We start from the raw sequence: 17,960 nt of genomic DNA, 5'->3' as shown, positions 1-17,960 counted from the left end.
TAACGACTCAAAATTATAATAAATGTTGCTATTGCACACTACTGCACATACCTAAAAGCAGTTGGGCGAAACATTCTTTCTTAAGAAACAAAAATAAAATTTTTGCAGCTGGTGAGTAGATAATTATTTAATTTTAGTCTCAAGATAAAACTACATACATAATGGGATTTTCACTCTGCAGCGGAGTGTGCGCCGATATGAAACTTCCTGGCAGATCAAAACTGTGTGCCGGAACGAGACTCGAAATCGGAACCTTTGCCTTTCGCGGGCAAGTACTCTACCAACTGAGCTGCCCAAGCACGACTCACGCCCCGTCATTACTCATTGATTCATTAGTTGAAGGTTTAATAAAACACCTACAGAAACTAAATATCATTTATCTTTTATCATTTTAAAAATGAAAATATTCAAAGAAAATTCTTTTTGATTCTTAAGTTCAGTTAGATGCTTGAATGCAGGGGGGCCGAGAGGGGGTGAGGCACTAGTGAATACCTGATTGTACTCATTTAACGGTCTCAGAAAGGTAGGGAACCACCCATGTAGACCCTATGTTCAACTATTTTGACAACAGAAGTGCTTGAACCAAGAAACGTATAAAAGAGGAAACACACACACACAGAGACAAGGGAGATAGAAGGGAAGAATAATAGTAATTGCAATAGAAATTATTATAATATCCCAGGAAGCCGCCGCGCGGGGTAACCGCGTGGTTTGAGGCGCCTTGCCGCGGTTCGCGCGGCTCCCCCCGCTGGAGGTCCAAGTCGTCCATCGGGCATGGGTGTGTGTGTTGTTCTTAGCGTAAGTTAATTTAAGTTAGAGTAAGTAGTGTGTAAGCCTAGGGACCGAAGACCTCAGCAGTTTGGTCCCATAGGAACTTACCACAAATTTAAAAAAAAAAAATTCACAAATCCTTTTAATTTATTTGAAGATTTGTTGCTCGCATCGCCCAAGGTCAGAGTAGTAATTTATAACAGTGACAGTCAGAGACGCACATAGCACGCATTTTTTACATAGCCGCAGTTCACACGGAAGGAATCCACCACTTTGCTGTACAAGAGCTACCTGATTTTCAATTAATAGTTTGAGAATATTTGTATTTTACTTTTCTTATTACGTGGTTTGACGTTCCCATAATTAAATATAGTGTGGAAATTTCATATTGGATGGGATGGCAAGACATTTAGCGAGTTGGTTGTTGTGCGCATAGAGCCATCAATTTTTGGATGATTTGTTTTCCAGAGACTAATTAAAAAATAGACAACTGTCGAACAGTCAGTCCGATAAATACTGTACCGCCCTGCACCTTGCGGAAATGCGTACCCAGTCACAAAAAGATGGCAGACAAAATCGAAAATAATTCAAAACAAATATTATATACTACTGCAACAAATATAATATTTCAAATAACAACTAAATCACGACATCATTCAGTAGAGGACCTTCAATGACTGTACAAATGAACTCTGTTAGCGAGGCGCATTCTATGCCATCAATGAAGCACACAGAAGACATTGTCAGATGTCAACGTACCTTCGTGATCGTTACACATCATCAAAGGGTATGTAACTGATTAGCGTTGCCATTCTGTGTGAGAGGTCATGACAAGGCAATTGTGTAATTCGTCTTTATCACTGCAGTGAGATTTGGTAGGTTGTATAAAGGGCACGAACAGCGTCAGAAGCTGAGGGATGACTAAGAAGAAACGGAGATGCAAGTTACTCGAATGAGACTGCGTTATCATAGCTGGGGAGAGTTTCAAAGGGTCCTCATTGTTTGTCTCCGTTTGGCCGGCTTGTTGGTTCACTCAGTAATCAGATTTGTGTGGCGTTCCGGTGTGACAGGGGCCCGACATTGGGCTGCATAGGAACGTGAAGGCAGGGAGACGCACTTTCAAGATCCCCGTCGACAATATGCGACCACCACAAGGGAGGATCGCGCTATTGTGCACAAACTACATCGCAACCAGTTCACATCTGTGCCTGCCATCAGAGTACAAGCAATGGGCAGCAGCCGGACTACGGAATTAGCGTCCGATGCGTCTGCTGCTGTTGACACCACAGCACAAATGGCTGCATATTTAGTGGTTTGCAGTGAGCGATGGGCATTGATTGCTGACGAATGACGTCGCATAGTGTGCAGCGATATACCGTGGTTTCACAATACCCCGGAGGTCCATCGTCGGCGAGTATGACGGCGATCTGAGGAGAGATCTGACTCTTCGGAAGAATAGGAAAGGCGCAACGGAGCTACACCTGCCGTCATGCTGTGGGAGGCGTTTGGGTATGACTTCAGACCACGGCTAGTGGTAACTGAGGGAACTGTGACGACAGAGTAGTGCGACACGGACCTCATGTGTTACCTGTCAAGTGACAGTATCTTGGCGCCACTTTTCAACAGGACAATGAATGTCCACACTCGGCGGATGTCTATATGAACCGGCTGCGTGATGCTGAGTTATTCCCATGGTTCAAATGGCTCTGAGCACTATGGGACTTAACATCTGAGGTCATCAGTCCCCTAGAACTTATAACTACTTAAACCTAACTAAGCTAAGGACATCACACACATCCATGCGCGAGGCAGGATTCGAACCTGCGACCGTAGTGGTCGCGTGGTTCCGGACTGAAGCGCCTAGAACCGCTCGGCCATACTGGCCGGCTATTCCCATGGTCATCACGATTCACAGGTTTACCCACCACACAACTTTTGAGGGAAGAATCCGACGTCCGTCCCATCGGCAGTACCCAGGATACCAAGACCGTTGGTCAGCTTGCCTCGGGAGAGAATACAATGGCTTTACAACACCTTACTCCAACGGATCAGTGAATTAACCCAGGCCAGAGGGAATTCGACGTCAGTTCGGGTCATGTTGCCAAGTTCTTTGTAGATGTAACTCGATTTAGTAATCACGGAAATAACAAAAATGGTTCAAATGGCTCTGAGCACTATGGGACTTACCATCTGAGGTTATCAATCCCCTAGAACTTAGAACTACTTAAACCTAACTAACCTATGGACATCATACACATCCATGCCCGAGACAGGATTCGAACCTGCGACCGAAATAACATCACAAACCATATCAACCTATAAAGTTTAACTTGTTTTTCTCCCTCCCTTATGGATGCCTCTGTTTTTCCACACAGTGTAGATTGACATATCACAAGTCCTGGGATAGCGATATGGACATATACAGCTGTCAGTAGTATCGCATACACAAGGTGTAAAAGGGGAATTCACTGGCAAAATTGTCATTTGTACTCAGGTGATTCATGTGATAAGTTTTTCGACGTGATTGTGGCCGCACGACGTGAATTAACAGACTTTGATTGCTGAATGGTAGTAGCAGCTCGACGCATGGGACGTTCCATTTAGGAAATCATTAGGGACTTCAATATTCCGAGATCCACAGCGTCAAGAGTGTGCTGAGAACACCAAATTTCAGGCATTACCTCTCGTCACGGACAACGTAGTGACCGACGGTTTTTACTTAACGGTCGAGAGTGGCAGGTTTTGCATGGAACTGGCAGTACTAACAGACAAGCAACACTGCATGAAATATCCTCAGAAATCAACATAGGACGTACGACGAACTTATCCTTCTGGACAGGGCAGCGAAATTGGGCTTTAATGGGCTACGGCAGCTAATGACACGCGAGTGCCTTTGCTAACAGGAAGACATCGCCTGCATCTCCTGCACTGGGCTCCTGACCATGTCGGTTGGACCCCAGACAACTGAAAAACCGTGGTATGGTCAGATGATTGCCGATTTCAGTCGGTAAGAGTTGACTGTAGGATTCGACCGTGGTGCAGGACCCACGATGCCATGGATTTTGAACAAGACATTGTGCAAGCTGGTGGTGACTGCGTAACTGTGTTGGCTGTGTTTACATGGAGTGGACTGAGTCTTGCGGTCCATCTGAACCGATCTTTGACTGGAAATAGTTATATTCGGCTGCTTGGAGACCATTTGAAGTCATTCATGGTCTTCATGTTCCCAAACATCAATAGAATTTGTATAGACGACAGTGCGCCATCTCAGTGGGTCACAAGTGCTCGCGATTGGTTTGAAGAACTTTCTGGACAGTTCAAGGGAATGATTTCGCGACCCATCGAACAGTTATGGGTCATAATCGAGAAGTTAGTTCGTGCACAAAATACTGCACCGGTCACTTTCGCAATTTTGGACGGCTATACCGCAGCGATAACAAGGCTCAGTATTTCTGAAGAGAACTTCCAACGACTTGTTGAGTCCATGCATGTCGAGTTGCTGCGCTACACCGGGAAAAAGGAGGCCCGATGCGATATTACGAGGTATCCCAAGACTTTTGTGACCTCGGTGAATATTGAGCAGTAAGGGCTGTAACCAGCATTATGAAGCAAACTTTCCGGACGATTTTAATTCCATGCGTAGCTCAAGTGTGACTTTCATGAGTGAATCTGTGGTGGTTCCTCAACAAATGCTTATAGTCAAATTTGCTTCTAAAGTCCTCTCTACCAACAAGTGAAAAAAGATCGGTTATAACATTGCCACCATCTTTGCCAAAAAATGACACATTGTTTACATTGTAGATTTTATGCACTTCATCAGTACACAAAAAGAGTGATTAACGCCAAACTGAATACCAAGAGACTATGTTTCGGTCTCTTAAATGTTATGGATACTTACGCAGCAGTGGCAACGTCGAAGATCTGACTGCCAGGACACCTGTACATTTCCGGAGACATGCCATCTGCCTTCTGTATGCAGATGTAGTAAATGGCTGGGTTCTCTGGGACAATGCCCACCTGTCCCAGCTGCGTACAAGGCGTGATGGGGCCTTCCGTGCAGACTCGGTCGGATGTCGTCAGGCTGTCAACATAGAGCGAGATTTGATTTAAATGAGTTACGGACCACATCACATCAGAAGCATAATTCAGAGATTATGAAACTGCAGTTACCTGTAGGTATGGCGAATACTGTAACAAATGCTGCATTACACCAGAAAAAATTTTACACGTGGAAAGGCTTTTGATGTTACTCATTTAGGAATCACTAATTCGTTATCTAATCACACATTCTATTGAAGTGGCCCAAAAGTTGTTAAAATTGGTAAGCTGTATCAACATTTTAAGGGAGTTTGTTCGTTTGATTAAAAGCCTACGTTTCTTCCTGTGCTGTTGTTGCGAATTTTTCGTGAATTGTCTTCCTCGGCACTCATTGTGCAATCAATTTTGTAAGTTCATTATGTTTTATTATTCTTCCACTTGTAATAATTTTCACGAATAGACCATCATCTTCTAGCACTATTCCTTTTTTCATATCAAGCGTGACAGAAGAATATTAACTACAGTGGACCTACATTTGGAAGAACCGTTGTTGAATGCCGCATCTGTCATCCAGTTGTAGATTTCCCATGGTCTCTCTAAACAGCTTTACCAAATGGCATGACGATTCCCTTGAAAATAATATAGTTCAATCCCCATGTTACCCCACACCGAATTTCTGCACCGTCTCTAACATCTTCGTCCACGAAACATTGAAGCATAATTTTCCTTTCTCCTCCCTTTCTACGTATCTCGATCGGCTTTGTTTACGTCATCCAGCATACCTGCAGGAATGCCATTATTGTCATTATTAAGTAAACATAATAACTGTTTTTTATTTTAAAATTGTGTGTATGCCTAACGTTTTAAACTATGTGATAATGCCGACTCTCTTTGCTGTGTACGTGACAACAAGACCGATACAGCTCAAAAGATTAAGACGATGCGTATTTCTTGGAGTTCAGACATTGAATTAAGCAATAATTTTCATTAATACGGAGGTGGCTTGTCAAAGAGCTGAAACTGGTCATCAGTACTGAAATTTTAGCGATTCTGACGTATGGTTTTTATCCACACATTTTATCGTAACAGATCGCCAGCCTTCCGATTTGACAGTGTCAAATAATAATGTGTTATTTATTTGTTTCGTGCTATACGACGTTTATAACGTATCCTCGTCGGTTCTTTTGCCGTAGCCCTTTGCTGTAAGTCACCTGCAACGATATCGGTAATTTTCAGTTTCGATTGCTCGGTATGTTGCAGACGAGGGGCATGTCACAACTGATTGACCATACGTGCAATTAACAAATATGAACCAAAACTCAATATGTAGTACATTTCCAATTTGGTGCGTACATGTACTTTACTTCAAATGCAAATTATACTTCCTACATTTCAGCTGTCAAGAGTGGCTAGAACATTCCGAAAGGAATGACAAATTAGACTTACAAAACTTTTCGAGCAATAAATAGAATAATAGCACCTGTAAATGCAAAGGAATTTAAAGAATGTATGCAACACAAAACATCTCACCAAAACTGGAACAATATATTCCTCGATTGAACAGTCCACGAGTGTATCACCGGTTCTTACTGTCCAAAGGGGAACAATATTTAGGCGACATGTCTGATTGTTCCAGTGGATGTTAATTGCAATAGCTATGCAGGGATCAAGAGGCTTGCAAAAGAGAGACTAAGTTCGAGAAACATATCAAACCAGTCTTTGAGCTGAAGACTATAACCGCAACAACGTTTACTTTAATACTGATGCTTCTTTTGGACTGGGTTGAAATAGTGAATTCAGAAATGATCAAAGAGTCAGGCAAGGGCAAACGATATCACCAAAACTGTTCACAATAGTCCAAGTAGAACCGGAAAAAAGTGGATAACCACCAACGACAAAGTAAGGAGCTGTACCTCGAAATTACGTGTACGAAATAAGTGAAAGTGAGTGGTGCTTGTGAAAAAATACTCAACACACGCCACTGAAAAATGAACGCTTTTTCGTAAAAATTTGCTCTAATATGGCAATAAATTGAAAAAAGTGTTATCTTATGAAATTAAAGAAATAATTACTCGATTCCGGCTACGTGCAACACACAATAATTCATTACCGAATGTAGTCACAAGAAGAACTGAAACAAGATATTCTTCTTCGCTAAATGCAACAGAAGCCTATCGATGTAGCTACCCAACCACAATATAAAGGACAGCTCAAAAGTTGAAACTTGCCACTGATTCCATTCCACTGAAATATGCGCCACCGAGAGTATAAGAATTCTATCCACTTCTAAGAGCGCACTCACTAAAAAAATGTTAATTGTCCGCTCTTAAAGAACTCCTAGCTCGCTTTGGAGAGGTGCAGGTGGTCTAGAACTAGTACCAGATGGCGTTTCACTCTCCAGTGAAGTAAAGAGAGAGAGAGAGAGAGAGAGAGAGAGAGAGAGAGAGAGAGAGAGTGAGTGAGTGCCAGTCTCTTGTATGGAATCGCCGTAGTGAGATGCGTCAACGTGGGGAAATGAGCAGTGCACAAATAACTGCTTTGAATTATTTAAATGTACTATTATTTAGAGAAGTCGTCGGCTGTTTTCCTTCCTTGTCATGCAATTGAGCTATTATAGTGTCCTGTTACCAACTACTACAGTGTCTCTGAATCGCAAAATTTCTTTTTTGTATACTTTTACTTAATGTGAATGAAAATTAGAGCCCCTTGCAAAAGCAGCATCAACGGACAATCCGTGTATTCACATAGTTCACTAAACAAGGGCATTGTAGGATCCTGGGAAGCAATGACACAGGCGTCTTCTCAGTTGCCGTATCGGAGCATGCCTTTTAGTATGGCTTCTGTACAATACTTTAGCAAATGGACAATTCTTCCTACTGCAATAACTGCAGTATTTTCGATGTGCGCACGCTTTTACTATTGTACATGAAATTAATGAGAGAACAAAGGAATGGCAGTACACGGCCTTCTAAGACTTGCGTATACTTCAGTACCGAGAGTATTACGCCACAAGTCGTAAAATGTGTGATACTTTTATGCGACAAGTTTCGGGACTAAGTTGTCCTATTATCCTGTGCTTTGGGAGGTGAAAGCGGCTCTTTAATTACAACTCAACCTTGAGTGTATAACACGCCAACATGACCTGTTCTAGGAAGAGTTCTATGTTGGACAATGCATGTTTGCTGCTGGGGTTTTACTTTTGACTGAGCCAAATGTCATAGAAGCTTTAAGCTATGTTACACTGCGGGACGATACAAATATTTTCGTATAGTTGAGAGTACGTGTAGTATCGCGGTTCATTGGTTGGTTTCTGAAGCATTGTAACTTCTCGATATTGCCGGAGTCGGCGACTCTTAAGTTTCCTGCGGGCGCCACGAGCAGCGCTTTGGACATCGCTACCAACGAAGAAACTCCAGTCCGCCGACCAATGAAAACATCCAGGACGGTTCTACAAGCAGCGGGCACCTGGACACCAGTCTTCTAGTTCAGGATTACTTCCAGTAGGGTTTACTTCCGTGTCACTAGTTGGTGCCGAACTTTACACAGAGCTGTCGATAGCTAGCCCTACCGACAAACATTCTCTGCACCTAGGCGCACGAACGATTGGTCCTCTGCTTATAGCTAGCCACGGCTGTCACAAGTTGTCAAAAGTGTAGTGTTTCTTCGACCAGAGGTTGAAAGTGAACTTGCGACAAGTAATGTTTTTCTTGCCTGTCCAGTTTATTAAGGCGACAGACCGTTTGGCCATCTTCCACCCACTTACCATCATCAGTGAGGACGAAATAATTGACTCCTCGGAAGATAACGGTTACCGCCTCGCAACGTAACAGTTTATTATTGTGAAGCACTTCATAATTGGATAACGTGGCAAAAATATCACACGTTTGCGAACTCCTGGCATAACATTCTCGGTTCCGCTTCGTGAGACAGTTGTGCGAGGGCTTTACAACATATGAAGTAACTGTGAAAGGATTAGACTCGTCAGAAGCGATGGTGCCCCTGGGAGTCATTTTATTGATCTGATGGAATATATTATTATTGTAAACGGAATATTATCATTATGCATTGAATGATATGGATTTACTAAGATAGATTTATTTTGAGAAGACAGGTATTTAAGGTAACGAATGAACGTATTTTACTTTATTGAGGCAGCATTTTGTTAGGCATTCTTGGTTCAACACAGACATCCAAATCAAGAATTTCTTGCTATTTTTTAAATTAGAGGTTGAAACCACCGCTACAACTGTAACGTTCTATTTATTATCACACGACCGGTTTCGCGCTCTTATACGCCCATCTTCAGGTGCCGTAACTTGGTGCTGTGACCCCAGAGCGCAGCAGTGGACGTATGATAATCAAAAGAACTTTACAACTGTAGCGGTATTTTCAACCTCTAGTATAATGTTCATTTGCGGTTGTTCCTCCAACAGGATTGGCTATTTTATAAAGTTATTTCACAGTCAGTGTTAATGGATTTGAAAAGGCAAAAAGAATTTAATCATTTTGTGTTAGAATAACCTTTCATATTAAGTTACTTTTTGTGTTTTCCCATTGTTGACATGACGTTATTAATTCAATATTTCCTTACAGCTTTCTAAGGCTTCAAGTGGTGAAATTTTGTAAACGAAATAAAGAACTTTTATGAGATGTTCTTCTTTTTTAATACAGATTCTTGAGAAGAAATTTTATCTAGACAGTATCTCAGATTATCACACGTCATTTGAAGGTCCCATTAGCTGATGAACATTCCTTTTTATGAGAGATAAATTTTAGGAGAACCAAGTTTTCAGAGCGTATGTTTAAGAGATCGTATAGCACTACCACAATTATCTATAGTTAGCAGCAACTCAGAATTTGAGACACACCTTTTCACCTTTTTCTACAAGAGTGGTATCTCAACGTTTTCAGTTGCTTCACAGGGTCAATTAACAGCACTGAATTTAATTATTCTCATTTAAGTACAGAGTCTCTTAAAAAAAAAGAAGAAGAAGAAGGAAGGAAGTCAGATTTGCTTCTCACTCTCGAACACAGACTTAGTTCTTAACTGAACGTGAGGTTAACTTATGCACATATTTCTTCTCTATGAATGGAATTTTTGGTATGCAACAGCTTACATTCATAAAGAGACATACATGTACAAAGAGACAATCTAGAAGTAAAGCAAACAGCTACACATTAACATAATCTTATCTCGTTTATTTACTAAGATAACTTATAACTGCACTTGTTCGACTTTGGAGGCCTTTTCTGAAGGAATTAGTCTGCAGAGTAGCCTTATAGGGAAATAACGTCAACGATAAGCAATTCAAGTAAGAGGTGACTAGTGGGTTTCGAAATGTGAGGCTAGAGAATAGTGCCACAGATTCGATGGGTACATCACATAACCATAGAGGAGCTACTGAACTGAATTGAAATAATAAATATAGTGCATAACCTGAATAAAAGAAAGGAACAGGTTATTGAACACATACTGAGGCATCAGTTAATCGCCAGATTAGTAACGGATGGAAGACTGGAGATAAAAATTTTAGTAGGAGGGCAGTAAAGACGTTCAAATGGATGTAGGCTTCAGCAGCCATGCAGAAACGAGAAGCCTTGCAGAGAAAAGAATAGTATCATGAAGAGTTTCATCAAACCCATACTCGGACTAAAGACCCCAACAAAGAATACAAAAGGTCGCCCTCACACCGAAATGAGTCTTACAAAATATTCTGGGAAGGAGAGGTATTCTTGGAGCAGTAAATATATGCTCACCTGCAGTCTGCTTGCAGAGGATTGTACGCTGTAGTTCCGGAGCACGATTCGGGTTGAGAACCTGCGTTGACCCCGGTGCAGATGTGGTACGTCTGGCAGTCGTACGGGTCAGGGAAGGATCCGATGCCGTGGCACGTGAAGTCCTCGCCGGGCAGGGAAGAGTGGCACTCAGAGTCCGCTGACGCGACGCAAGCAGCCTGCTCTGCGCTGCACTTCTGATCCGCGCTGGAGTCGCATACTGCCACCACCGTGGCGTAGAAGCCGCCTGAACCATCCCCCAAACACACCAGCACCTGCACAAACACAGCAACGTACTTCGAATACATGTAGAAAAATAAGAAAATAAGAACTCCTATTTTTTTTTAGTTTTATACACACACAAATTCCAATACCTGCACAACGAAACTGCTTTTAGAAGACAAAGGAAATACAGACGTTGTTTGCTAGTCGGCCTTGATTTAAATCAATGGAGAAAGTCGAAAATTCGTGCCGGGCAGGGATCCGAACACAGGTCTCCAGCTCAAGCTCAGTACTTGGATGCTCGGACCACTGCGCCATCCGGACACAGGTGTCCTCTGAACTGCACGGACGACCCTTAGCATACCTACCGTCAGGCCCGAATTCCCAACTTATCGCACAACACTAATATAGTGCCCTTTGACTATCATCCTCATTTCCTGAGACATTTCGCTGATTCCCGTAAGAGTTCAGCACTGATATCTCTCTCACACTCACACACTCGCGCGCACGTGTGTTTGTGTAACTGAGGCGAGAATGGCCAATGATTTTATCAGTGCAGATGCGCATCGGGCTCTGTTACGGGAATCGGCAAAATGTCGCGAGTAATGAGAATAATGGGCAAGGAGGCACTACATTTGTAGTATGTGGGTATTTGGGTCTGTTGGGAGGCATGCTGAAGCAGTCTATGTACTCACGACGACCATTGTGTGTGGCTAGCGCAGAGGAAAGCGCATCTGCCTGCTAAGTAGGAGACCCCGACTTCGTATCCCCGTCCGGCACAAATTTTCAAGTTTTCCCGTTGATTTACATCAGTGTCCGCTTGCAGCCATTGTTTGTAATTCCACTGTGTCTTAATTCACAGTGGCTTTAGATCAAAAAGTGTCAGTTCTTTCGGACGTGTCTGAAAGATCAGACAATATATATATGACATTGCGTTTATTTCTTTTTGTAAAGAGAACAGAGAATGGCAGTTGTTGCCGCATTTCAAGCGTTCAGAATGGTACTGGTTTTAAGCCGTCCATGAAATTCTGTCGGCTAATGACTTGAAGTGTAAGGTGTCCATAATTGCCGGCCGAAGTGGCCGTGCGGTTAAAGGCGCTGCAGTCTGGAACCGCAAGACCGCTACGGTCGCAGGTTCGAATCCTGCCTCGGGCATGGATGTTTGTGATGTCCTTAGGTTAGTTAGGTTTAACTAGTTCTAAGTTCTAGGGGACTAATGACCTCAGCAGTTGAGTCCCATAGTGCTCAGAGCCATTTTTTTTGTCCATAATTAAACTTCCAGTATCAAAACGCTGTAGAAAGAGAAACGTTGCTCAAAATAACGTCAAATTTGAATAGCATATTATTCGCGCATACGGAAACATCATGGGAAAAAATTACAAAAAATTGACCAATACAGGTCGCTATAAGCTCCAGAACATCCATACCAACAGATGAGCGGAGCCCATCATGACTGCATCCATAAAGGATCGCGCGATGCTGGTACAACTCTTTTACAAGAACGGTGACTGTGCGCTAGTAGCCATGCAGAGGTTCTGGACAGTCAACAGAATGAAAAAAGGCATTAGTTTGATGCCTGCTAAAGGTCTGGAGAAAGTGACTACAAACTTCGAAAAGACAGCTTCTTTTTGTAGTGCAGTGTGATAGAGGGAGGAAAGCAATTCATTTGACGTCTCTCGAAGATTTGGCCACCGCACTACCGGACGGGACGGGAGGTGGTGTGCAGACATGCCGCGCACGGGAAGTTCCCCGAACACTGGACATGCCTTCGATGGCACGGTATACAAAATCCCACGAAATACGTTGCATCACTGCCCATACAAAATTACTCGTGTTCAGGAGTGACTTCCTGTTGACTAGCCAAGATGACAAACTTTCGCTCTTGAATTACATGTCGCATGGCCGTGGAACATTCTGTGGACTGAGGAAGCCATTTCTGTCTCCAAGAACACGTCAATATGCAGGACTGCAGAATGTGGACAACGGGAAATTTGCACGCACGTCAACCCGCACCACTTCATTCTGCAAACGTGACTGTATGGAGCGGGTCGACTAAATCGTTTTTCGTAGGGCCGAATTTTTCTGAAGAGATGTGTCCTGCGGGTCCTCTTACCCATATCGTCACTGGTAGACACCTCGAGGGTCTTTTGCGCACCAAAGTCATTCCAGCTCTCCAACAGCGAAGGTGTGTGGGTAGGATAATTTTTATGCAAGATGACACTCCTCCGCAAGTTGCATAGCCAGAGAAGCGACTGCTGCAGAGGCACTCCCAAAATCCTATAGTTATCAGCCGTGATTTCCCAACAGTCTGGCCGTCCGTATCATCAGATCTCAATCGTGTTACTTTTGGCTGTGGGGTTATCTGAAGGCTGTGGTGTTCAGTGTTCCAATTACGAACGTAGCTGAATTGGAGGCACGTAGGCCTATTGCGCAACGCATACTGAACGTGACCCCAAACACACTACAATATGTTGTGGAACACGCTGCTTCTCGATTTCAGCTTGTGGCAGAAATCGGTCGACAGCATACTGAACATGTCTTGCACCGGACTCACGACAGTTAGAAATCGGTGTAATTTGGTTTTTAGGCGTTTTTTGGCCCCTGGACATTAAAAACTGATTTTTTCTATCCTATGTGGTGGGACATTACCGTGACGGATGAGCTTACCTAACTAGCAGTGCCGCAACTGTTGCCTGCCGAACCTGTGCAGTCAGTCATGTTGATCAGTTCGCATGGTATAATGCGCAATTCAAACCACAGCCATCGTATTGCGATTCATTTGTAATTTGTAGACGACCCTATTTACATTAAGACGTTTACAGCCCCATCTATTGGTAAAATTTTCTTTAAATCTTCATGTGTGTTTGTGTTTATTTCACGACGTCAGTAACATACTATTTAGATCTGACGTTATTCTGAACAGATGTTCTCTTTCTACAGCGTTTTGAAGCTGGAACTTCAAATATGGACTGCCTGTAGGTATACATCACGACTTCCCAGCAAAATATCTGTGTCGTATTGGAAACAGATTTTGGTTTTGACTACAGAACAAAAGTTTCGCTGGGGAGCTCTTACACATATTCCACACAGTCTCTAACTTTATCCACGTGATTTCCACATTTTAGGAGCCATGAATAAAGATATTCGTGGCCTTCTATGTCCTTCGGACGCAGAGATGCACGCCTAGACACAATCATGGTTCCGCAGGCAAATGCAACAATTTTCCATGAAGGTACTGACGTCTTATCTGTAAGTGCAGTAAGTCTATTAACAGTTATAGCAGTTACTTTTGTAATAGTAAACGTTTACTTACTTTTATTCCATCCATCTCACTTTCATTTGACTACCCCTTACAGAATGTTGTTAGCGTCTTTGGACGTCTTCTTGACCACACAAAGGCAAGGGAATGCAATAGGCAACTACAACAGGGGTCACAGTACTGTCAATTTCATTATGTTGTTTACGCACCATGCGATTGGTCTACGTCAATGCTCTGTTAAGTATTGTGTGCGTTCACCTCTTTTTCATGTTTTTGGCATTACATCATCAATGCAAAACCACAGAAATTGAGATTATTATTACATCAAATTATTATACACCTATGATGAAAGAGATACATATTGTCCCTAATATCTGGTCTGATAAATTTTAATGTGTGTGTAGGAGGCCGCCTGACATTGGGACTGGTAAATTGTACTATCTGTACTGGTATTTAGTACGGGGTGTAACAGGCGTTCATTCACGGTAATGCTCCAAGTACGTACTCGCTCATCTATGGCTATTAGTGCATCGTTAGCCCACGTGTGTCCCAGGAAGGGCCACAATTGATTGCAACTTGTATGTTTGCAGGTGAGGACCCCTGCAGATGGTACAGTTTGTTGGGCGTGAAAGGAACCAATGAGGTCAGCTGTACACCCATTATAGTTATAGGACCCGATATCAGTCTGACCGTTCTAATATTACGACTTATTCGACCTGAAATTAGGAGACCACATGAAGTCGAATGTGCACACGATCCAGTTTTATTATAGCCGTAGGTCTTACGTTTATTACGGTAGGCACATGTGTCATTCTGTTTAGAAGTTAGAAACTTTAATAATGCAAATAATTATTTATTAAATAACACAAAATCATGACACAGATCCCACTGTATTGGAACTATTACTATGAGCTTCACGTCAATTCACTTCTACAGCACAAGCTTCAAAATGCTAACAACTGCAAAATCGGAGGCTATATTTGGTATTACTCCTCAATATAAAAGGCAACTCCACGTTCCACTTCACTTTTCAGAGTAGCCGTGGTCTCATGATAACTATAAATTAGAACGTAAATTTATTTCTCAATGTGTCCAAACCGAAACAAAGCAAAACTGTAGAAACATGCTTGATAAATGGAGAAACGCGTCGCGAGCTTATTGCCACGTACCGCTACTACCAGCCGTGCTGTTCGTGCATGCAGTATTGCTATACTTCAAGCACGAATCGCATGCAGTCCGTCAGATTGCGTAGGGTTTCTATTTGACCAGCGATCATCGACCGATTACTGCGATTTTCCCATGCGCTGCGTAGCGTTGCTCGTGTGTAGGCCCCTCAACGGCCATCGCTCGACAAGGTAGGTACAGTTCGACAGCTGTACATCGCACAAATTGCTTATGTTGCTGAACTTAGCAACAGCTAGCTAGTCTACTAACGATCATACAAATGTGTTATGTCATTACATCTACGAACTTGAATAATAAAGAAGTTCAGAAGCAACAGTGTCGCCGCATAAACTACCGAGATGGCCACTCGTAACTGGTGGAGCACACAGAGCAGCAGATCACAGGCAACTGAAGTGGCCGCCCCTTTGAAAGAGAGTGAGCCTTACCCATCACCACACCGTCGGAAACAGCGAACTCACCTGTGAACAGTCGTCACTGCAGATAATCTCGCTAGCCGCTGTGCAGACCCCCCGTTGGTCGTGTCTGAGCCACCATGGCAGCTTGCCGAGAGCCGCGCTGGCGTGGGCGGCACACAGCAGCTGCAACAGAGAATGGCGTGAGCTCTACACCGTGTTCCATAACAGCCCGCAGCAGTTTCAGTGTGGCTCATGGTTCGGTTACTGAAATGATACGCAATGTGTTGTTCCCATAACTTAATACTACTGTTCATTGGGAAAAATATATTACCTAGCTTGTATATGACGAGCAATGTACATGGACTAAATTACGTTTCATTTTTGACACACTAAAATTTCTTTGCGATGAAATACAAAACACTGAATATATTTAAGCAAAGTTAGATGTAATTAGTTCTCTTATTCCCTAGGTTGAATGTAAATTCTGAGATCGACAAATCCATGACATTTGTGAACATAATATTTATCTTTTTTGCGTTTCCGGTCGGTGTTTCGTCTAGAAGAGCTTCTATTCAGGTTTTTAGATTATTTTAGTTGGTATCACCAACGTTTAAAGTGTAGAACTTTGGATACTCTGTTTACTGCCCTGACACTATGTTGGAGTTTCAGTGGCCCCAGTACATGTTGCCAGCATAACATTCACATCACATGAACATGCTGACAGATACACATTTAATTTGTGCAGCATGTATTGTTTTCTGTACGTCATAATTACTGGGAACTCAGTTATTATTTAATCTATTATTAATTTACAGTGAAAAAAATTTTCATTGTTGTGCGCTGAATCGGAACATAAAAGAAATCTTTCACATTGTGCTAGTTGGACATTCACGTGAACCAAGTTTGTATGGTACTGAGTAACCACGCTGAGATGAGAATGGTAGTTTTAAATACAGAAAAAGTGTTAGTTATAATCGCATTACCGAAATGAAAATGGACTATAACATCATTTTTATGCATATCAGACAATATAGTCTGTGGAATATAACACTGAACTAATATTTTGTGTACTAAAGGTAAGTACAAGAAAATGAATATTTTTGCACTGATGCTTTCATTAATCAACATGCCATCTTGCATGATGTAACTCGTCTGCCTGCTCCAACTGATTTAGTTCAACAGTCTCTTCCCTAAAAGTGTCTGAAACCAAATGCTGCCAAATTTTCTATCACACTACTATAAATATTAGTTCTGGCTGTCAACAAAAAAGTTAGCAGCATTAGATGAAGTCAGCCGGTGTGGCCGAGCCGTTCTAGGTGCTTTAGTCTGGAACCGCGCGACCGGTACGGTCGCAGGTTCGAATCCTGCCTCGGGCATGGATGTGTGTGATGTCAGGTTAGTTAGGTTTAAGTAGTTCTAAGTTCTAGGGGACTGATGACCTCAGATATTGAGTCCCATAGTGCTCAGAGCCATTTGAACCATTTGAACCATTAGATATAATAATTGCTGGTGTGAAAAGCAACAGGAAAGCTTAAGCAACATTATGCTGTAATCATATTAGATGCAAACTAACTTTTCATGCCCGAGAAATTATGTTAGGGAACCAATGAAGTTTTTTACAGGAGCAAGGAGCAATCCATTAGATAATGACCGAGTGCTCTGTGCGGCAAATTATACAGTATCTAAATTATTATTATTAACGGATATGGCGTTAACAGCCATAGGCCCGTATTACCATCTCATCATATTTTCCTCAACAACAGTCTACGTGATTGTTACCACAGTTGCTCTGATAAATTCTAGAACTTCCTTCCCTTATGTTAACGTAACTCTGCAACTGTTCTAACTCTAATGGCCTAGTTGTTAACAGAGCTTGCAATGTATCGTGAAACGATAAGATAACACAGCCGTATTATGTCTGATCAAGTCAGGTCAACCTCACTTACCAGAACGGCAATCTTTACACCTGTTGACTGCTCCATGTTGGCCTGAATCATTTCGGATGCATTGGACCAGCGCTTTAAATGCTTTTGTCTACCCTTGTGTTATCAAGAGACCTACGAGATAGCGTTGATATCGGACAAATCGCTGCGGAACACTTTGATGTTTTGACAACTGTTATCGAAGCAATTGATGCAGTATGAGGAAACATTTACGAATATCATTGTATTTTCGCAAGTATAATTTGATTTCATGGAGCAGGTGCTACTAGAGTAGTAATATACACAATTAAATACACAGGACATTGAAGTCACATGCAAGATTTTGTGAATTTCCAGTAGGCCTCCTGCACAACAGCAAAATCGAAGTCTCCA

At 42.4% G+C, this 17,960-nt stretch overlaps 1 protein-coding gene across 3 annotated transcripts in view; it reads right to left on the bottom strand.

Annotated features, from left to right (window-relative positions):
* Positions 1 to 17,628, bottom strand: part of LOC126481274 (uncharacterized) — a 112,168-nt gene extending 94,540 nt beyond the window's left edge. Inside the window, exons 1-4 of one of the 3 annotated variants that reach the window (XM_050104906.1) lie at positions 17,592 to 17,628; positions 15,709 to 15,828; positions 10,567 to 10,859; positions 4,670 to 4,852 (exon numbers count right to left, since the gene is read on the bottom strand). In XM_050104906.1, the coding sequence (XP_049960863.1) occupies positions 4,670 to 4,852; positions 10,567 to 10,859; positions 15,709 to 15,828; positions 17,592 to 17,627 (632 nt within the window). In that variant the 5' untranslated portion in view covers position 17,628. The remainder of the gene's footprint in view (positions 1 to 4,669; positions 4,853 to 10,566; positions 10,860 to 15,708; positions 15,829 to 17,591) is intronic. The other 2 variants (XM_050104905.1, XM_050104904.1) reach the window with 2 other exon arrangements.
* Between the last annotated feature and the right edge of the window lie 332 nt (positions 17,629 to 17,960).

This window comes from Schistocerca serialis, chromosome 5 (assembly GCF_023864345.2).
Source record: "Schistocerca serialis cubense isolate TAMUIC-IGC-003099 chromosome 5, iqSchSeri2.2, whole genome shotgun sequence".
In the NCBI taxonomy this organism is placed as follows: Eukaryota; Metazoa; Arthropoda; class Insecta; order Orthoptera; family Acrididae; genus Schistocerca; species Schistocerca serialis.
The sequence above is the reverse complement of the archived record's forward strand: the minus strand, read 5'-3'. Positions and strand labels throughout refer to the sequence as shown.